General features: G+C 43.9%; 1 protein-coding gene across 2 annotated transcripts; it reads right to left on the minus strand.

Moving 5' to 3' along the window:
• Positions 1-1,622: 1,622 nt before the first annotated feature.
• Positions 1,623-22,019, minus strand: cpeb4b (cytoplasmic polyadenylation element binding protein 4b). Of its 2 annotated transcripts, XM_057053949.1 has the most exons (11): positions 21,624-22,019; positions 19,703-20,931; positions 14,476-14,566; positions 11,366-11,416; positions 8,432-8,455; positions 7,094-7,261; positions 6,860-6,949; positions 6,557-6,675; positions 6,242-6,356; positions 5,849-6,030; positions 1,623-5,309 (listed from the first exon to the last, which is right to left on the minus strand). In XM_057053949.1, the coding sequence occupies exons 2-11, from the start codon at positions 20,882-20,884 to the stop codon at positions 5,082-5,084; spliced, it is 2,250 nt and encodes a 749-aa protein (XP_056909929.1). In that variant the 5' UTR covers positions 20,885-20,931; positions 21,624-22,019; the 3' UTR covers positions 1,623-5,081. The 2 variants fall into 2 exon arrangements, with proteins under 2 accessions (XP_056909929.1, XP_056909927.1); XM_057053947.1 differs by lacking the exons at positions 8,432-8,455; positions 21,624-22,019.
• Positions 22,020-22,780: the final 761 nt, after the last annotated feature.

Here is a 22,780-nt window from a genome sequence, read left to right on the forward strand (position 1 = left end):
CATCCTCCCTGGTGGTGGAGCATGTTTTATTATATTATTTTATTTATATTTATGCTCCCACCAGCGCCACAAAGAGGAAGAGGTTTTATTGCTTTAAACGCCACTTCACTGTTGGGGTTGTAGAAAATATGCAAGTTGGTTTTAAAGATTATGCTGTGGTTTTAGGTGATATTGGTATTAGGAACATTTTACCCAAGAGTGCATACTGGCATTTTACATGTCTTGGACAGTTGCAAAACAGAAATATAGCTCCTTTGTCAGCAGTATACTCTCAGCGCCACACGACACACATATAGGTCCATTTAAGACTTGGAGTCTTAAATAGTGGAACTTGAGGTGGTTAACACTTCCACGGGAGAACGAGGATGCATTGAAGACCATAAGTCCAAAAAAATGGAACAACCAGTGTGGCGCTGCAATGCCCGCTGCAGACTGAGGTTAGTTTTATTTTTATAGACTTATGAACAACCTCAGCCAATTCTCTAACACGTGGTTTCAAAAGAATATACTTTGCTCTGTCAATTGACCAATTGCACTTTGCATATTTAAAAATGTGGTTTTTTGTGTCCCTGTGAAATTGTAAATAAAGTGTTTTTGTAAAAATCTAAATCTTAGTAGTAGTAGTAGTAGTAGTAGTAGTAGTAGTAGTAGTAGTAGTAGTAGTTGTTGTTGTTGTTGTTGTTGTTGTTGTTGTTGTTGTTGTTGTAGCAGCAGACGTTGTAGTAATATTAGCAATAGATTTAGTAGTAGTAGTAGTAGTAGTAGTAGTAGTAGTAGTAGTAGTAGCAGCAGCAGTAGTAGTAGTAGTTGTCGCAGCAGTTCAGAGCGTCATCGATCATGTCTGCTCAGACTCGACCAGCAGGCGGCCCCAGTGAGCCGTCTTTTGATCCTGTTGAGGGTTTTCCAGCAGTAACTCGAACCGTCGCTGTAAAACCTGCAGACAGTCTCAGAAAATGTTATTTTCGTGAATGTGTCACATGTTGAGGCTTTTTCGGTCCAAACGACACAAAGGAGAAGAGCACCAACAGTCAAACCGCTGTGAACTTCTTCTAGAGGCCCTTAAAATCTCCAGAATGTCAGCATTTAGTCATGGATAACACAAATAATAATACTATACTCATAAATGTGTATTTTATAATGTCTAATAACATAATTGTTTTCATTTAGCGCTGTGGGTCCCCCTCCATGGATGAAGGAATATCGCAGGAATATTCAGGAATAGTTTAACAGCCATATTTTTTTCCAATATTAATATACAAAACTCAAGTTTCTGAGAGGAAACTCTCCCATATTCAATAATGGAAGAACCCTGCTTGTTCACCGGCAGCTGATGAAAGATTTGACGTCATTCTTAATGACTTGTCTCAATTCTGGTGACAGAATAAGACTGTTTATCTTATTTAGACTTTTGAAAACGTGTTAAGGAAAAATTCAAAGAACTCAAATGGGAAAAATTTTAATTGTTATGGCTATATAAACATCTTAAAGCCTAATTAGATTAGTCCTTTATGAATAAATATAGATTAATTGCTATAACTGGAGACTATTGTACAACGGAAGCGCGTTATGATGTGAGTAACGTGTGGAGCAGCGGCAGAAATCATGGATTTAAAGACCAGCAGTGCATTTTCATCACAGTTAAGATTTATTTCATTCAACATTTCACATTACAAATATTTAAAAATTATGCATACTGTTATAAATAGTTGGCTGCAAACAATTAAATAACATTAGAATTTTCTTTTCGGTTTCACTAGCACTTCTACAGACCAACTCCTAGAAATATGGAACATATCCGTATTATATAACTTAATTAGAAAAGAAAATACAAAAATAGGAACTTATAAAGTGAAATGACAATAAAAATTAAGGTGATATCTTAAGTAAAAAAAGAAACTGCTATTAATAAATACAACAACCTTCCCATACACAGTTAAAAACTATTGAAATCTTGCCATTAAGTAACATCATTAACAGACAAATATTTAAATATTTATTTTCCTTCAGAAAATGTGAACCATATATTGTGGAGCACAATATAGCAATTAGTAAAAACTAGACACTTTAACATATTAAAAGCTTCACCTCAAAAATATAACAAAAATCTGATCAAAATTATAAAAATCAATTATACATTCCAATTTAAAATATACCAATAAACAGCTAAATACATTGTTGACCTAATAATTACAATGCAATCAATCACAGTAGCTTAAAATAAAAATAAGCAAATGAGCACAAAACCTTTTAATGTTTGAAAAATAACTTCAATTATTTATATTAGTACAAATAGTTTGATTTCTCTTCTTTTTTACAAACACCAGCATGAAAAGGATTACAATAACAGTAGAAAATGACTGTGAAAAACATATTAACATCTTCATTAAATGTCTGCAATTAAAAATGGCATTAAAGAATTACATTGCAAAGAGTCTTTTTCTTTTTTAATCTGGAAAAGGGTTCAAAAGAAGTATTGCACATAACAACTTGAAGTTAACTTGCAACATTTACCACATTCAAGTCTTTAAGCTCCCCTTCCTCTGGGTAGTAAAGATGGCCTGGGTGGGGTGGGGGTGGTGGGCTTTTTTGGGGGGGCTCAAGTCTTTGTTCTACCCTAACAGTGTTCTACGAGGATGCTCGAAACTTCTGCACTGCCTGATTGCAAAGTTCGTTTCTCGCCTGTCTTATCTGTTTGGCGAACATCCTGCAGAGGTCTGCGAGTGGAGGGGGGAGGTCAACAGGCGCAGTAGGGGGCGATGAGGTCAGGTCAGAGCGGTGTGTGCGCGCGTGTGTGTGTGTGTGTGTGAGTGAGTGTGAATGTATGTCTGGGGAGGGGGGGTCCTTAACAACATTTGGTGCACACCACAACAATTAATTCAAATGTGTTTTTCCTCATGCATGCTAAAGATTACCACAGCTGCTAGTTCAAGAATATATAGATATACGCATATAGACTCAGTTTTTCAAATACTAAAATATTTCAACAACAAACATCCACTCTTGTGATGCGAGAGTCAGTCAACGGGAGTTAAGTCCACCGAGGAAGAGGAAGCCAGACAGAAGTTTCCCTTTTTCTGACTAGTTGATCCTGGTTGAGGTTTTTATTCTGGCCGTGCTGATGGTGCCTAACTATCTAGAAAAGCCGAGACCACACATCCACACAGGTGCACACTAAGCTGTCAAGTTTCCTCAGCACTGAAATGTATAAAAAGCATAATTGAAAATAAAATCTATTGAAATCAGTCAAGGTTTCTTCTTTAAATGAACATTTCCATATATGCAGATCTCTCAGTAACAAAAGTACAAAAGCTACTTTTCACAATGTGAAAAATTGAGGTATTGCAAAAAGGAGTTTCCCCTCTGAAAAATGTGCCTAATATGACTGTTGGAAAAAGAAAATCTTTAGAAAAGTAGTGCATAATAATCCATGTTCTCATGTGCATGACAAAATAACTTTGCTAGAAAACACTGTAGCAAAAATCAGCAGGCGTGTAGAAAAGAATTCTTCACAAAGACTTTGAACTTCTAAAGGTCTGAGGGCAGTGTCCATGAGGGCAGAGCTGAGGGCATGCACATGAAGCTGCCCCAGACAGCACAACACACTCCCTCCTGCCTACAGCCCGTGAAGGGGTGTGTCTGTGTGAGTGTCTAAAGGTGTGTTTGTGTTTGTGTGTGTGTGTGTGTGTGTGTGTGTGTGTGTGTGTGTGTGGCTGATCTTTGGGTGTTGGCATCAGTAAATCTGCTGGATTCAGGTGGTTTTGTAAAAGCTTTAAATGTGAAGAGATGAGAAAGGAAGTTAAACTAGTCGGTGGGAGTGGCAACACACAGCTGACGCCATCTTCAGTTACGCTTTAACAACACAGATGCCGAGGCAGCAGCAGGGGTAGTGTGCGTGTGTGTGTGTGTGGGGGGGGATGGGGTTGGGGGGGGGGGGGGTAAGCTCTGTGGGAAGGCAGAACACCTTCGCTACCATCACCTTTCCTGAAACATCTGGATCGGGCTCTAAGCAGTGACTCTGGCCTCCTGTTAGCGGCAAACTTTAGCCACAGGGGCCACGGTGATGGTGTTGGGGGGGATGATTTGACGCTCTGCTCAGTCCTTTAGCACGACCCCAGGTCTAATTACAAAAAGTGAGGTGATGACGTAAGCGAGGAGAAAAGTGCCATTGCCAGGCTGCATGTCGCACCGCTTCCCTCTGAGGAAGAGAACGACCACAGCTGGCCGCATCTTCGGCCTCCTTCCTGTTGTTTGAATGGTTTCGGCACGTTAGCAGCTAAGTTTGAGGTATTAGTTTTCCGCGTTATGATGGCGATCAAACCCAAATCGATGTTGCCAAGAATTTCGCTGTGGTTTTCAAGTAACGCCGACGTGTTTGTGACCTTGTCAATGTCGTCAAAGTTGAGCTTTAAACATGTGGACGCTGGAGGGGAAAAGAACGCTTGTGCAGGGGCCCTCGGTTCTGGTGGGTTAATTCAGCTTTGGTTAATAACTGGGGGCCTCATCCTGGATCTGCACTCAGAACGTGGAAATAAGTGCACTCTTCTTAAGCCACAGCCTTCTATTGCTTCACCTTTGCTCTGGAGCCTCTTGGAGGAACACAGACTCTCAGAAACCTCAGAAACAAAGAAAGCTGCTGACACACTGTTGCTCTGAAACAAAACTACAGATAAAGAAGGAAAAGAGACAGCTCTGCTACCAAACAAGTCAAATGAAGAGTGTTCATTTCGGGGTGTCTGCCATCAAATTGAAAATTGAATACATCACTGAGAAAAATATACCAATTGAACAGCAGTTTATAATATCACACCTCAAACTCTGCAAAATATGAACCCCACAACTTGTAAAAATAATTAAAACATAATCAGACATATAAATAAAATCAGGTCAGCCAACCTTGCTGGACATATTTGGATATAACTCCAGTTTTTCTTTTCTAGCCTCAAAATATAGATTTTTTTCTTTAAATTAACTTAAAAAAGAAGAAACAGATTTTAGTCAAATTAGAGCAAAAACAGAACCAGCAACAGAAAAGTGCATTTATTTGTACAAGAATGCGACTCCTGCACTACCTGCCGCCGCCCTCAGTTCCAGCGGAAGGAGATGTGACGAGGCCGGTCGCCGCCCTCCTTCACCAGCGGTTTGTGAAACTCTCGGCCTGCCCGTGAGTGGATGGCGGCCCAGCAGTACTCGCAGTAGTACTGCAGACAGGTGACATTGGCGCAGAAGAAGGGAGCGAACTTTCCACCGCAGCGGGTTCCCTGGCACTCGTCGCACAGCTGGTCGTCCAGCACGTATGGCTTCACTTCCACCTGCAACGCAACATGTGACGTCAAAGCAAAATGGCGGCCGCCTGGCTGGGCTCTTCCCTCTCCTCTCACATGGCCCTAAACCTTTGACTGCCTTCGCTGGCGCTCAGCAAACGAGCCACCGACATGTCACAGACACTGTCAGCGAGGAGCTCAGCTGACACAATTACCGGTATGCAAATGAAGAACCAGCCTCCCCACTGCTGCTTACACGGCAGCGCTGCCTTTAGTCCTGTTGAACCTCATCCAGGTGTCCATCACAGCTGTGAGAGTGGAATTCCAAAGCTGTGAGCTTACAGCTGTAGCTGAGGACAGAATAAACCACTACAGGGTTAGGACAAGACTGTCTAAATCCAGGCCTGCTGGGATCCCACTCTCACTGCTGAAAGCACTTCCTGCCTGGTAGGACAGAAAACCCGGCCGGACTGGATGTGGACAGTCCCATCCTAAAGCCTGCTCACTGTCAGAAAACAAGCAGATCTGATCCCGATGAGAAGGACAAGGGGAGGCTGAAACGTTCCGCCTCTTCTCTTCTCACTCACCCGTTTATCGATTTCTCCGTGCTGCAGCTGCACAAAGCGAGCGCTGATAGCAGCTATGTAGCTCTGCTGATTAGAGAAGGCGACCCGCCCTGCTCCCTTGGGGTACTTCAGCTCAGGATCGGTGTCGATGCCGGCGTAGCAAACACCACCATAGAGGCGGTCCATGATCATGGCAAGCTCCACTGGGAAGGATAAAAACGCTCACTTTTGGATAAAAACCACAGACCCCCGCACGCACAGATGCACACACACACACACAGCTCCACCCTGCAGCACAGCTCAGGTTTATAGGAAGCAAGGTGGGATTTTCTGTGCACAGACTCAGAAAAGAATCTATTTATTTCCCCTTTCGGACGTTTCAACATCAAAAATTTTTTGTAAAATGGTGAATACCAGCACGAAGTGGACGAGGGACACCTCCCACAAAGATGGTCTTCCTGGGGTCCAAAGGCTGAGATCCGTCCATCACAAAATCACTGTCGTTCAGGTTCCAGGGGCGGATCTGGACCTGTCACACACGCACACCAAAACACACAGGTTTCAGCCGCTCAGACAATCTACAGTTGACTGCTGATAAAAGTCACTCTCAAAGTCACATCAGCAAGTTGCTGTGAGTTCATTAAGACACTGTGTGTACACTGTGTGTATGTGTGTACCTGTGTCCGTGTGTGTGCGTGCCTGTGTGTCTGTGTGTGTGCTCCCACTGACCGGCTTGTCTTTGATGGTGGGGCTGGACACGCAAAGGTAGAGCTTGCCGTCCTCCTCGATGCAGGCATCGATCAAAGCCTGCACGGAGCTCTCGTCCTGGAACAGCAGGAAGGCGTATCCTGTACAAACACAGTGTCGTTATTGATGCTGCTGTGTGCGCAAGTAACAGCGAGGAGGGGTCACATTGGAATTCAGTGCAAAAAATACTTAAACTGCAGCTCTGATAGGAAGGAGGGGTATTTCTTTAAAATCAGACTGCGAGACAAGACAGAAAAATGAAAGTGTAATAACTTTGAAACAAACCTTTGGGGGGGAAATAGGATTTGCTCTCTGCTTTATGAGGCCAGTCTACAAACAGGTGCCCAAAACGCCGAAAACTGGCTGTTATCTCATCTGAAATACAGCATATGGAAATGAGCTTAGACAGGTTTGATGCTGTTTGGGTGTTCTTCTTTGTTTTGAACTGATCCCATCAACATGGTCAATTTGTGCCAGAGGGAAAGAAATGTCCCACTTTAAGACAACTAATACTGATACCTTCATCGATGTCCGGGGGAAGTCCTCCCACAAAAACCTTGCGTGAGTAGCGTTCGATGCGCTCCCCGTTTTGATGTGCAAAGTGTGGAGAGCCCAAGCCGATGAGACCCTGATCGCCACGCTCATCGTCTGGGAAACCATCTTCCATGGGGAAGAGAGATGAGTGGCCTGAGAGAGAGCAGCAAAAAAGGCTTTAATTCCAGGGAGAGATGAGGGAATGAAATGATGACATGATGACAAAAAGACCACAATAACCACTGCATGGCAGCCACACCGTTTTGACTCTTTACCCATTTCATCTTATTAGTTGGCACATTATTAACATGATTCCATTTCATCAGTGAAGACATAATTTTAGACCTAATTTTAGGTATGAACACTATGGTGAAGCACAAGATCAGCGTATAAAAGGTAGACAGAACCAAAAAGCAGTAGTTTACCAAAACAATTTAAAAGCAGAAGAAACAGAAACAGTAAATGAACTGAGGTATTTATCATATTCATGTGTATGTGTGTTAATTTTGGCTTGTGGACACATGCAGAGTTGTCTGTGAAAGACTAAACATGCACATATGTTCCTTAAAGTTTGGGTTGGCTTCAATTTTCACCTGTCTGGGCATGTTAAGAGCTGCAAATAGTTTGAATTTATGAGCATTAGCCCTGGGACAGAGTCTTATCTACATGGTTCAGCCTAGTTTGCTGATGTATAAACACTGTAATGTGTTCTTTGTTCAGCTTGCAGCACTTTTTAATTTTCTGCATTGTTTTTAATATTTAAAGTCTATTAACAACCAGTTGTTAACTGCAGCAATATTATCTCAATTGTGAAATATTTGTAGATGCATTGTCTTGCAAAATGTGGGTGTAGGATCATTCTTATGCTAGCCCAACCCTGATGGGTAAATCTAAATAGCTTCTGAGTGGAATGTGCATGTAGCTTCATGTGCATGTGAGTGTGATATAGAGGTCAAGGCCTGCATGGCTCCTATACAACATGCCCTGAGCTGCTTTATACAGATTTGTGCAACAGAGTTAGCCTGAGCTCAGAGACGGGCTGCAAATCCATGTGCCTGTGCTGTGTGTCAGTTAAAAACCGATGAAGCTGCTGAGCATAGAGATGCATCACAGAATTTTAAAGAGAAGCAGAATAAAACACAAAGATGCCAAAAAAAAAATTACATCACAAGGTTACAACAAAGCTTAACACAATCATGCAGACAAAACATGATAGTCGTTCCCAATCAACAGCAGTCACCAACGAGCTCACACAGCAGCACCCAGCAGCCGCAGCAGAATTTAAGATGGGAAAATGACGTCATATCTGAGAGTAGGTTTTACCTCGTCTTCTGCTATAATTCCTGGCTGCATGTGGAGTAGGGACAAACCAAAAGAAAAGGATAAAAGAACAATAAAAGCCTTATAGAAGACGATATCAACGAGGGCACCAGGTAGTTCATAACAAGGAATGAATGTTCTGTTGTCTTCTGACCAGCAGAACCACAACCATCCTGATTTCATCTAAACAACATATTTTTTATCTAAATGAAACCTGGTAGAACTGGATTAAAGTCTGAGAAAGCAGCTCGTCTGACTAGCAGAAAACAGTCTCCTCTAGACTGGCAGAAATAAAAAACAAACGTGGAAAATTCAGGACTCGGAGGTCCACCGTGGATATTGTGAGATAATGAAAAGATTAAAGGGTTCACTCCTGCATTAAAGGGTTCATTACGATTATGAGCAGAAAACACTAACAAAGCCAATTATCTGATCTGATTTCCAGCGTTTGTGGTTCTCTTGTTAGTTTGCTCCTGTTGGCAACACCAGGAAAGAAAAGCAGCAACAGCAATTAGTCAAAAGTGAGTAAGACGTCCAACCAGAGCCAATACCAGGAAAAGTTTGTGGAAGTGGCAAGGATTTCACAATAAGTGATGTGTTCTTTGCTGCTCAGTCCGGGTGACCCAACAATTTTGACAGAGCATTTGCAACACACTGATCAACTGCAACTGTTTAGCCTGATTTCTATTATTTGGTCATTTTATGTCCCTCTTCAGTGGTTATCCCCAGCATCCAAACTGGAGCACAGCAGTAGCTCATCAAATATACATAAACCGAACATAAGGAGGATCATCAAAAAACAGCACTCCTTACTTTGGTTCTGTTTCACATAATCTAACACCTCTATAACCCATCCAACAGGTCCATCAACCCACGCTGTGGTTGTCATGTGTACACACACATTCCCATTTTAATGCACTTTCTGGGAAATAAAGTCTCTTCACAGGGAGCTGAAAGGAAATATATATAAATGATATGCACACATACATATTTCAGATGGGTTGAGGCCCCGAGTTTTTCCACATTTATATATATATATTTCCTTTCAGCTCCCTGGAGGGAGGGAGGGAGGGGGGGAGAGAGAGAGAGAGAGAGACAGAGCAGATCAGAGCAGAGCAGAGGAAGAGGACAAACCCATCAGCAATAATCCTCAATCGCTTCAGTGACAGCGAGAGAGGGGCAGGGGGGAGAAGAGTATAACACAGCAAAGCAGATTGACAGAGAGCAGAGTGCTATAAAAAGATGTATGTGTGAGAGAGAGAGAGGGAAAAATAGATTGGAAGAGATGGAGAAACAAGTTGATAAAGAGCTGTGTGGGGGTTGAGAAAATGAGACTGAGTGAGGAAAGATCAAGACAATGAAGAATCCAATATGTGTATGCTAGTGGGGAGCAAGAGCGGGAGAGAGGGAGAGAGAGATGGGGAGAGAGAGAGGGAGATGGGCAGGGAGAGAGGGGAGAGAGAGAGAGGGAGGGAGAGCAATGGTGTGCCACCTCTGAATCCTCCCTACTTTCTGCCACCATCTGTCTCAGGGCTTGATGATGGCGCCTGATCATGTGATATCACCACATGACCCATCTCATCTGCTGAAGAGCGAACCAGAATGGCTAAACATGCTGGCCTCAAAGGCTAAAACACGGGGTCGAATGTGGGTGTGCAGGAAACACACATGAATATTCAGGTCCACATGGACAGAACAGGTGTTCTGTACAGCGAAAACAACTGCATTTGAGGCAGTAAAACACATCCACTGATGATGAAGTTAACATCCATTGATGATAAAGTCTCCAGAGAGGATGATGTTGAAGCTTGCTCATAGCATAAATCACACATGCTGACTCACGTCACCAAACAAACCTCTGCAAATAGAGCAAAACAAACTGCAACGCAGTCTGAGCCATGTTGTTTTAGGTCAAGGGGAGCGCCTCTAATTAATGTGAGTTTAACACACACACTGCCTTGGACTCCTTTGGATTTATGGTGTCATCTTTGCTGCAGAGTCTAGTTTAGCCTGCTGACAGCTACAGGAATGGTGAGGAGAAGATCTGTTATTCATTCAGACATAAACGTGCTCCACTGTAATTTGGCCCCAGACGACAGTGATTCCATCAATCATTTATCATGACTGTCAGAAGAAAATGTCCTCTTAGGCATTTCAAATGTAAACCTTTTATCCAGTTATTTACATCCACAGGCCACACAGACCCTTAATAGTGAGAAAGTTACTATACCACTATAGCACCAGTACTATAATACAGGTACTATAAAACCAAAATTATAATACAGATACTATAGCAGCGGTACTATAATACAGGTATTATAGTACAGGTATTATAATACAGGTATTATAGTACCAGTACTATAGCACCAGTACCATAATACAGGTACTATAGCACTGGTACTATAATACAGGTACTATAGTACCAGTACCATAGCACCAGTAATATAATGCAGATACTATAGCACCATTACCATAATATAGGTACTATAGCACTGGTACTATAATACAGGTACTATAGCACCGGAACTATAATGCAGGTACTATAGCATGGGTGCTATAAAACAGGTACTATGGCACCAATACAGGTACTATAGTAATGGTACTATAATACGGGTAACATAGCACCAGCACTATAATGCAGGTACTATAGGACAGTTGCTATAATAAAGGTACTATGGCACCGCTGCTATAATACAGGTACTATGGCACCAATACAGGTACTATAGTACTGGTAATATAGTACCAGCTGGTTGGTACTGATGGGAGGTGTTATTTCTAATTATTCTGCCATCTGTTTGCATTAGTATTCATTGCATTACATGATTAATAAGCACTTTATATTTAGCGATAGTCTTTGTATTTATTTATTGTACTTATATATTTAGGCAATTCATGTTTTCATGCTAATGGTTACTGATAGCTGCAAACTCTACGTACCATTGAGGGGCAGAGGGTTGTCCCCCGCTGGATGAGGGAAACCGAGGCGACCTGCAGAGACAGAGAGAAGAGACACACTTGATGAAAGAACACAACCAGGTCCAACATGTAAAATGAAAGAGGCCTGTAGCCTCATAGGTGCTGACGGCCTCCTGGTTTTCGACTGACATCCATTTCCTCATTTGTGTCTAATGTCACACGTTTTCAAGACACATGCCAGACCCGATGAGCACAGCCGCACAAATACACCATATGATGCCAAACAAGCCACCAAGTTATGCAAGGCTGCAGCAGGATCATCAGGCAACAGGGCTGAAATAGTGCAGCCATTGTTTGCGTGCTCGTGTGTGTGCGTGCGTGCGTGCGTGCGTGGCGCCCCGTGAGTGGTGTGGTCATCGGGAAATCTGCAGGCCCCTCCCTGACACCTTGCAGATTGTAATCACTGAAGATGCCATACAAACAAAGCGGAACTGGGACTAGCAGATCCCAGCAACCAGGACGGGTCACGTGTTGGCCCAGGAGCTTCACTTGTGTTGACCCGTCTACTGATCCCCCCACCCACACAACTTTGCACATGCTGACACAAGATGCAAGAACTATTTCACAATTCATCAGTTATTTGCAAGAACATTCAAACGTCAAAGCCGACCACAACTTAAGGGCGCCACCCTAAAAGCCTTTAACGGTGTAGGTAGATGGACCATCCGCTCTGTCCTCCTATTATTTACAGCTTCTGGCTGCCTACGTGTACAGCACAGCAACAGTCAAAGCGTATGCATACACAAGTGCATGTGTGTCTGCGTGTGTGCGCGCGTGTGTGTGTGTGTGTGTGTGTTGTGTGTGTGTGTGTGTGTGTGTGTGTGTGTGTAGGATGGGGGGGGCATAACAGAGGGGTCCTTTCTGTCAGTACAATGCTGGGCACCATTCAAAGCCACTTCTACTGGAGACATTCTCCTGGCCGGTTCCCTTTGCTTTCTTGCTCTCGTTCTGTTCAATATGTTCCAGCTGGAACGGCAAATTTGTGCCACATTTGCGTGCACAGTAGCATGCTCGTGCATGGGTGCAGTCGGTGTTCATGAGATGTGTTTAATAATCTAGAAAAATACAACTGGAGCAGAGTGACTGCTCAAAGCAAATCTTTGATTTGATTACGAGGGAATAAAACCATTCTTATATTTGACTGAAGACCTGATGTGAACAAAACCACTAACTTACAAACTATCAAGTGATTCTGAAGGGTTCTTTGTAGGAGTTGGACTAAAGTGATTTTCATTTAGAGAGGATTGACTGCAGTTATGAGAATCGTCTTATTCAAGGTGATTTATTACACAAATGTAAATCAGACTGATAATGACCATCAATGATGAGTTACACATCCAGGTTAATAAGGTCAGCAGCTGGACCAGCCCCATGTGTTCTTAGCTGAGCCACAGCATCCATCCATCCATACATCTATCCATGCATCAAGCAACCAGCCACTTATCTATGCATCAAGCATCCATCCACTTATCCATGCATCCATCCATCCACTTATCCATGTATCCATCCATCTACTTATCCATGCATCAAGCATCCAGCCACTTATCCATGCATCAAGCATCCAGCCACTTATCAATGCATCCATCCATCCACTTATCAATGCATCCATCCATCCACTTATCCATGCATCTACTTATCCACGCATCCATCCATCCATCTAATTCCCATCCATCCATCCATCTAATTCCCATCCATCCATCCATCTAATTTCCATCCATCCATCCATCTAATTTCCATCCATCCATCTAATTTCCATCCATCCATCCATCTAATTTCCATCCATCCATCTAATTTCCATCCATCCATCTAATTTCCATCCATCCATCTAATTTCCATCATCCATCCATCCATCTAATTTCCATACATCCATCCATCCATCTAATTTCCATACATCCATCCATCCATCTAATTTCCATCCATCCATCTAATTTCCATCCATCCATCCATCCATCCATCCCCACACAAGCTGCATCAAAGCACCAGAGACCTTCCTACAATGTTGTAGCATCAGACCTGATTCTCAGCTGAAGGATACAGATACCACTGCATGTTTTTAGTAATCTCTTTGGTTACTCGTCTCTTTGGGTTGCATTTTCTCTCAAAATGGTGCTTAAAAGTTTGGTCAAAAAGGTTTTCATAACTAATGAAGGCTAAAATAGCATAATTCTAAGAGCTAGCTGTGTGTGCCACCTCCCACCACATCCCATCTAACAATGGGTCACTCTGTTCGTGGGCTGAGGAACTCTTTTTTAGACAAACGGCAATGTGTTACCCAACTCCTCAACACTTAAATGGCAATCATCAGGAGGAACACAATTAGTCACCATAGCAATCTATAACGCAATCACCTAGAACTGAATGGAGAGTTTAAACAGCTGGCATAAACTACAGCAAACCAAGATCAAATAGGTTTAGGTTCAGGTAGAAGCTCTATCAGAGAGCACCCAACACAGAGGAGGAATCATCCCAAGTCACAGCTGCAGAGCGAAGCAGACACCATTCATACGTCACCGGTGTGATAGATGAGATGTGTGAGATGTTGGGCTGCTTTGCATGAGGAAACAAGAGTGTTTTTAAAGTAGCATGTAGGTAAAGGTGTCAAAGTTGTAAAAAAGTCAAGGTTCTCAATGGTGGGAGGGCACAAGGCTGTCGCTCTTTGAAACATGTTAACATCTCCATTGGCTCCACTGGGTTTTCTTCCAGCTCCTGCAAATCCTTTCCTTGAATTGAGCAAGAGCTTTTGCTCTCATCAAACCCAAAATCTCTGCAGGCTGCAATCTCAAAACCAAAAATTGCATTTGTTTTCATCTGAAGTTTAAAAAAAGTTGATAGGGAAGGATATAGCGATGCAGGATTAAGACACAGCTTGGTAATAAAATGTGTACCGGTAAGTAGCATATCTAGGTAACTTCACACATATTGTGGAGAGTATGTTATGTCTGAGGATGTGATGGCTGAGCATAACTACTACCTGTGAATCACACGTGTGCTAAAAATACTCAGTAATAACAGGGTGTAAAATGGAAAATTGCAGCATTGCTTATCTGTGTGCAGAGTTCGGTGTTCTTCACCTTTCAGAGTGTCTTGTTCAGCTCTCATAATGTCGATCAGAGAACTCTCCAGCGGGTTCAAGTTGAAGCTGTCAAAAGACCTGGTTCGTTCCTAAAGGTTGGAGAAAGTGGAGACATGTCATTGTGGAGACAACAAGGATCCAGATCACAATTAATAAAAGCAGGAGCATGAACATACCCATTTTTAATAAAGTCTGACAAATACACCCCTTTAACAGAGAGGTTTCTTTTTTTTTTCCTATGTGTGGAACCACAATTCCCATCTTGTGTGTTGTGTTGGCAAACTGACTAACCAACTCAACAGAAGACCCTTCTTGAACAACAGCTTTGTCACCTACAACTGGGGCAGCCATGGCATACCAGCCATACTAGAAATATTTGTATGCACACACAAACACATGCTGACACCCACTAGCTTGCACACACACACACCAAGCAAAGGCTCATAATCACACAAACAAACACACACACAGTATTACGCTGATAAGGCTTCTGTCTCCACTCCACCTCTATCAAACTAAACAAGCAGCCACTGATGACGGCATATCGACAACAGGGATCACTTTTCTGGTTATCTTCTGTCCAAGAATTATCACAAAACAGGAAGAATGCCTGGTCCTGTTTAGGGTTAGTGCGTGAGAGTCTTGTGAGCCATCAAATATGACCCGACCGTCTCGTTCCCTTCCTCATTTCTATTTCATGCCATTTCCAGTCACGACCAATCTCATACAACTCAGAAAACAGAAACTCTTTCAATATGTCAAAGTTAGTTAGAGTTATGTTAGCGGAAAATCAAATTTTCTAATGTGCAGGTTTATGTCCAATTCACCCTTGTAGGAGTGGCCTAAAAAGGTCATGACTCAAAGAGCGATAAGCTCTTTCCTCAAATAGACCAATGATGTAGACGTCTTGCAGAACAAGAATTACCCAACAGGTTTCTCAACCTCTACAATAACCAACGGGTTTAGTCTATCACACTTTGCACCACTTTGTCTTCCACACAAATGCAGGTGTGCTTAAAAGCTCCGCTGTGTATCCATTCTTATGTTAATCAGAATAACCTGAATGGAAAAGGACTAAAAGCAAACCAGCCTATCTGAGGAAAAGTTCAGGTCATACAAGGCTACACCATCATGTCCCTAGGGTCAAATGCTAAAGGGTTCAGAAAAACAGCCTGCCTCTGCACACCATGTGACCAGGGGTCGATCTGGGCAAATGTATGCTGTCTGCAGGGTCTCCCAAAATTCAGCAGCTACCATTGCTGATAGGACATGTAGTCGTGAAACGTTGCTGTGTTCAGATTCAGGACTGGACTCAAACTGATGCGCGTTTCCCAGTGAGCTGGCAGAGGAAGAATCCAACCCGTGCAAACTCTTTCTCTCAAAACAAACATGACAGCGGTGACTGTTCTATCACGTCCGCCTCGGGATCTTTAGGGAACTGCAGTAAATAACTGGGGAACAAATAAAGCAAACCTTCAGAGACAGCACTGGTTACTCCAGATAAACACTACAGAATCATGAGAGGCAAAAAGTTAGCTCGTTTTGCAACCTAACATTATCTGCCTATGATTAGAGTCTTAGATGATAGATTGGCGGCAACAGGATTGGCCAAGGGCATAGTACATATACCTCAAGTCTCAAAAAAATGTTGTAGCCCAAGTAATAGTACAGGGCAATCATGTGGAGATGACCTTACAGGATGATCATAGGTCTGTCATCTGTAGTTGCTAAGCATTAGCCAGCCAGGTGGCAGACAGTGATTAATACAGAGATTTGTGCGCCGTACTCTCTCAGCGACCCTCAGCTGATCGGCAGAGTACAGTGACAGATTGCAGGGTGTGAACAGATATGCAGGCATGATATACGGTTGCTCGTCACAATACAGTGACAGGCCCAGCGTTTGGGTGGTGGCGAGACGCTCGGGCGTTACAATGCAGGAGAGCCCAGCCATGTTCACCCAAGGCTGCACCTATAAACACAAACTGGGCCAATCGATTCCCTGGACTGGTCGCAGGGTTCACATGCCACTCGCTCACACAAGAGTCTTTAATCAACATAAATGTGCATATACTTGACTGTGGGAGGAAACCAGAGTCACCAGGAGAATCCCACGCAGGCACGGGGAGAAACCTTCACAGATTCAAGCCCAGAATGTTCCTGCCACAATGCAACCGTACAGTGTGAACTGCACAAGCTGCTAGCTATTGCTAATATGGATTAGCTGTCAGAAGAAAATAAGATGTCAAAGTAAAGTGAGTCATGTAATGTAAAAAGTACAACACAGTCATTCATATTCAAATCATGAAACCTTTAAAAGCTGCATTTTAATTGGAAACATGAAAAAATGAAAGCTAATTGAATGGAACAGATTGTTTGCAATAGCCTCTAAACAGGGACAAGCTAACCTCCTTCCTTTCATGACATGTAGGGCGTTACAGAATGATTAAATACAGCGTGCAGCGGGTGATTAATTCAAACATTAATCTTCCATGTCGCCAGCTCAATGATGAAGAATGGAAGGTGAGAGAGACTGAAAGAGGTGAGAAAGTCACAGCATAACAACGCAAGTCTTATATACGAATCTATGGCCTTTTATAAAGCGGGGAGTATCACAATACCCTGCAGAAAGTCACCGCTGGGAAGGTTGCTGTTTTCGTGTGCCTCTAATCACATCAGTAAGACAATGGAGAGAAGAGAAAGAAGGGAAGGGGGGAAAATGCCAGATGAAAGAAATGAAATGATGGAAACTAGGAAACACGCATAGCAAGGTAAAGCAAAATGAAAAGGAGGGCAGGAAAGGGAAGCAGGTTGAGCTTTTGATGCTTGCGATTATGTTTCTTCCTGGTTAAAGCATTTCAAAGGGCCTGCCATGATATTATACACCCCCGACTGTCAAACACCACCCTAACCAAGTGCTTGAATGGCTGGCTGTAGGGTGGCCTGTGTTTGAGGTGGAGCCAAGAGTTCCAGCAATATTTACACTGATGGATTAAAGTGAACTTGCTCCTTTATTGTATGCAAAGAGCTGGGCTAAGTGCAATATAGACTCCAGTTTGTATTCTTCCTTTGTTGGGACAAATGTGTAGGAGACATAAGCCAGGCACTAATTAGGACTCAAGCATACATCAGTTTGTGCACATTCGAACACAGAGGCGCTCTTTCGTCCTGTTGCAGAGCGTCTGTCAAGGGTGCGAGGAGGGTACAATGAGGCTGTATGAGCGGCGCAGTTCTGTGCTTGCCAGCTCAGCTCAGGCCGCTCATTAGGCTTAAAAAGGAAAAAAACAACTCCAGTTTGACAGTGTCACAGGGACGAGGTAATGACCCAAAATCTCAGGCCACAGCGGCTCATTGGCTAGAGTTGGTTTGTAGTGTGCTCACATACTCAACATAAATGCACGATGAAAAGCTTCCATCAAAGCAAGAGATTCATGCTTTTGGACATGTATCTTCATTAGGGAGGACACAGCTAATCAATACAAAACTGATTTCTATACAATAAAGAGGCACAGAGAAGTTTCTTCTGATCTTCTGGGCCGTGAAATAAGTTAGCTGCCCCGTGACTGGCTCCTGTGCAATCGTCAAAGCTGCAGCAGACATTTTCTGTGTGTGTAGCTTCTAATATGAAGTTTAGAGAAAGTAATGAGCTAATGCTGGGCAGCCTTGCTGTAAACGTGCATCTTCTGGGTTTGCGTATGTGGCCCAAGGCAATCCCAACATCAGAATGTTTGAAAACATGGGTATAGAAGCGCTGTAGTCAGGTATGTCGCAATAGAGGCAATGCTACAAGAGCGAAACGTTGATGATGTCTACTGCAGACCATCGGGAATTCCACACCAAAAGCCGTTGATTCTTTCATTTTGACGTCTGTGTAAATTCTCAGTCATCCAGGTCATTGTATCCAAGGTTCATTTTGACCAGTACAAAAAGTCCAATTGGGGGAGCTAATCGTGACACCAATAAAACAGCCTTGAAGTTATTGCGTTTGTTGGGCTAACAGCTTTTTAACAATTATACGTTTTGGTGTCGTTTGCCTACATGCTGCTCTGGCTGTTGTCTGTAAAGGATTTTACACACCCGCCCACTCACCAGCCTACCTAAAGTTGGTTTGTATAAAATGCACTGAAACACACATGCACGTCAGAGATTGGAAATAGAAATGAACCAGTACCGTATGGCCGTCAATTTCTGTCACCTTTGCTTTGAACTGATTATGAATAATATGAAATCACGATCACCGGCCAATCCTCCAGCTGTCAGGGCAGAAGCACAGAGATGCCTTGACCGAGCAGAATGGACCAAATGAGCCAGTTTTAAGCTGCAAAAGCAGTCTCAGCCTTCTGGGCCCCTCTGCCTCACATTTGAGTCCGACTGCGCTTCATTAGTAAATTAGTGGCTCCAAGGTGAGCTGTGTTCGGACACATGAAGACACGTCGGAACAACATCCTGCCGTTTGCCTTCTGGTGCACGATGACATTAGTGTCAGTGCGACAGTCAGTGCAAGAAGCACTTTAAGAATTTAGACTGGTCTCCTGCTTGAAGGAGATTAGCTTTTGTGGAGAAAATGTACAATAAAAGCAAAGAGGCTCTTCAATAGTGGTCTGTGAGACCAGGTAATAATGCTGTCAACCTACTGACCCACTCCTGAGACAACAAAGGTGGACAATTATTCACACAATTTAATGCCATCTACTCCATGAGGTGAGTAGCTGATGCCTGCAGCAACTTTCCCTTTGTCACCCCTCCTTTTAACATCTGACACTATAAATCAGGGCTGGATCAATAAAGTGGATTTATCTCTGTGCTCCCTTTACCCTTTTCCCTCAGTCCTATTAGTTCTACCCTTCCCTTTTGTGAGAATCAGAGGTTTGTGCATGTGTGAAGTGAGCCATCATAACAGCAGCGACCATGATTGTGTTTGAGCCACCTGCTCAAACATCTTCATCATTCCATCGATGGGGTCTCTTCCTCTCCACTCCTCCAGCCCTCTATGTGTGTGTGTGTGTGTGTGTGTGTGTGTGTGTGTGCGTGTGCGTATGTGTGTGTGTTCTGCTGGAAAACAGAAACCATGTCTATGCATTTCTATTTTGAGTGTAACAGCAGAATGAACAGCAAACCTAAATCTGATTGTTTCAGTGGTGAACTACTGAAACTACTTATGAATAATATAATTTTATCACAAAGGAATCATTAATCCCTAATTCCAATCTACACTATCACAAACTGACCTGAAAGGGAAAAATATTATCGCTTCGTCCGACTCCTTCATCTATCCAAGACTTGGGGTTGAAGCCTGCGGGGCTGTTTCGGGGGTACTTCTGGGAAGCCACATGGCTGTTGGGGAAGGTCTTCTTCAGTGGAGAGATGGAGTTGATGGGGGTCATCCCACCGTTCAGCCCTCTACGATAATCTCTGCCCTGAGACCCTCCCCAGCCACCACCACCACTCCCATAGCCACCGCTGGGACTCCAGGAGGTGGACGAGCCGGGGGAGGGAGAAGGGCTCTGGTAGCTGGCTGGGCCCCAGGGGGACGGTGGCTTGTTCAGGCTGTTGGACAAATGTGGCAACTGGCTGAAAGCAGGATTCCTATGTGGAAAGGGAGGCGGCGGATGTGGAGAAGCTGGGGAACGCCGTTGTTGCTGGTTGTGGGGATGTTGGAAGTGGGGGTGTGGTGGGGGAGCTGGGTGATGCTGGGACAATGCAGCAGCTGGGCCAATCTGGGGAGAGAAGTTCCCACCAAACCCTGGACTGACATGATGTGAGAAATTCTGGAACAGCAAGGGCCCATTGTTGGCAGATGCCGGGTTGAAGAAGCTGACGTCCTCATTGATGATGGTTGATGGTGCTGTTGGGATCGCAGCTGACCAGTTGTTGAAGCCAGTGAGTGATGAGGAGGTTGTACTTGACTGGACCGGACCAGTGCCCCCTAGACCAGACGTCTCCTGGTAATCAAAACCTGTCAGAACAGGAGATTCAAGGCGGAGTTGCTTCTCCTTTCCATTACTTCCTTCAGACACTCCGTTGTCCGTCTTGACTTCGTCTGACCGGGTTTTTTCCAGTTCTGAGATGATCCCACCGCTACTTCCACCCTCCTGGTGACCCCCAGGGGACAACTGCTGCTGCTTTTCTTGACTTTCTTGCATTTCCTGTTGCTGTGTTTTGGGTTTCTCTGCCCCCCCCAGGATTTCATCTTGCACGCTGTTGTGTGTGGTTGAGGCAGAGAAAAGCCAGGGGGAGCCTCCCGTGGTGCCATTCCCTGTGGCTGTGGTGCTGTTTATGAAGGCAGCAGGGCTCTGCGACACATTTTGGTGGTGGTGTGGGGGCTGCAGATGCGGGTGGATTCGGACTGGGAATGCAGACTTGTTGCCAGTGTTGTTTTGAACTAAGACTCCAAACCCGTAATCCCCCATTTGTTTGCTCCCCCCACACACAAATACTATCCCGTGATCTTCTGGTCCTATTGGGGGAGAAGACACATGAGTGTGTAAGTTAGTGGACTTCCGCCATCATTCCATTTTAGATTAAAGGATTCACACACTGCAATAGACAAAATGGAAAGATACGTTTCACTGTCTGCTTCCCCGTGGATCCTGTTCCAAGATCATTGAAAGGACCCGTCATTAAAAGACACTGTCACCAATAACCTCGTCTCTCTGGACTCCTGAAAACAGGGAGCTAATGTTACATCTTTAGCTAATTATAAAGCCGTGACGTTGCCAGGTTGTAAGTCTACAGCTGAGCTGCCACAAATAGCTGCAAACCCAGCTGTGTCCAACTGGCTCCTTTCTCGGGGTCGGGACGGTTTCGCTCCGTTCAGTTAATGAGCAAATGAAATCTAAAATCATCATCAAATACGTTAGGAACCAGACGCGACCTTGTTTGACAGCTGTCCCGAGTAGATGAGTCCACCCTCAAATATTTAGTATTTCTCATCAAAATAGGATGTATGAACAGTCGGAAATAACAATTTTCACTACGGCCTCTGCTTATTTGACAATTACATATTTAAACATGTCACCTGAAACTATAGGTATTAGCTTAACATTTCCAATAGTTGCTAATTCTAGCTAGCAAGCTAGCCAATGACTGCTAGCGCGAATGCTAGCTAGCCGCACAGCTTGAACACAGTCGATTAACATTTCTTTTCACCTTATGATCACCACCTTCGACCTCGACGATGTCTCTATCAAGATCCTTCCCTCGGGTTGAAAGTAAGGTGTTGTCCGTCTGGCCAGGCTTTACACAAGCGCTTTGATAGCTGGCTGTAGTGAAGTCGCTCAGCTTTTTTTCTCTCTTCTCCTGACGTGTCCTGCCTGCTCAATGACACAGCTGCCTCTGATCTGGACTGTTTTTTAAAGAGCTTTGTTAACGTGGCAACTTGTTCAAAATATTCTTCCGCGGGTCTTTCACAAGCCCCACTCGACCGGTTTCATAGGTCGCTGCGTTTTCGGGTTCTTTTCTCGTTTCTCGACAGAGCCAGCCGATTCCTGCGAGCTTCTTGGCTGCCCCTCTCTCTAAAGAACCGACCGTGGCGAATGACAGCGAGAGATCAGCCGAGACACACTTCCGCTTCTGGCTCCGCCCCTAGTCTCTATCAACGCCCACCTGGAGCCACACCTCAATATTTTATTGGTCCACTGACCTACAGCCTCGCCTAGTTTCCGTTTCGGTCATCGGTCATTCCCCAATGATCAAACAAGGCCATTTTAGGTACCGCCTACAGAGGTGGCGAAGAAACAAGAAAAGACACCCCCCCCGCGCGGTCCTGTCCTTTGACAACGCAGCCGGTTTCAGGTCGTGAGAAAAATGAGATAACCACCTTCTTCTCTCGCTCTCTCTCTCTCAAGCTGCAAATAATGTGTAGAATTCGTTTAAAGAGCATCCTGTGCAGCTCAACCGAACGGTTCAAGCTTTTCCTCCCACATGATCCGTTTTTACAAATGTATAAATGAAATAGCATGATATGCCACCATTTTAGGGGCAGATTTGCTCCTGTGTTACTTTAGTGATGGTAACTATGTCTTCCTTTTAGATGAACAAAGTATTTGGCTACAATAAATGGCACTTCTGTCTCTCAAAATGAATTCTTGCCTCAAACCTCTAGTGATGGGTGGTGGTAAGGTAATAAGTCCAGCCTCTGTTATTTTGGCATCTTATGGTGTCAACCATTGTGAGTGAATGCTGAACCTGGTCTCTACCGCACATGTTCTGGATGCACAGACCGGAGCTACCTGCTAATATTAGCTGTGCGGCTAGCCTGGCAGCTTTTTATAACACATCACATGTCTGCATTAGCGTCACCTCTA

Source organism: Takifugu flavidus, chromosome 14 (genome assembly GCF_003711565.1).
Source record: "Takifugu flavidus isolate HTHZ2018 chromosome 14, ASM371156v2, whole genome shotgun sequence".
Taxonomy (NCBI): Eukaryota; Metazoa; Chordata; class Actinopteri; order Tetraodontiformes; family Tetraodontidae; genus Takifugu; species Takifugu flavidus.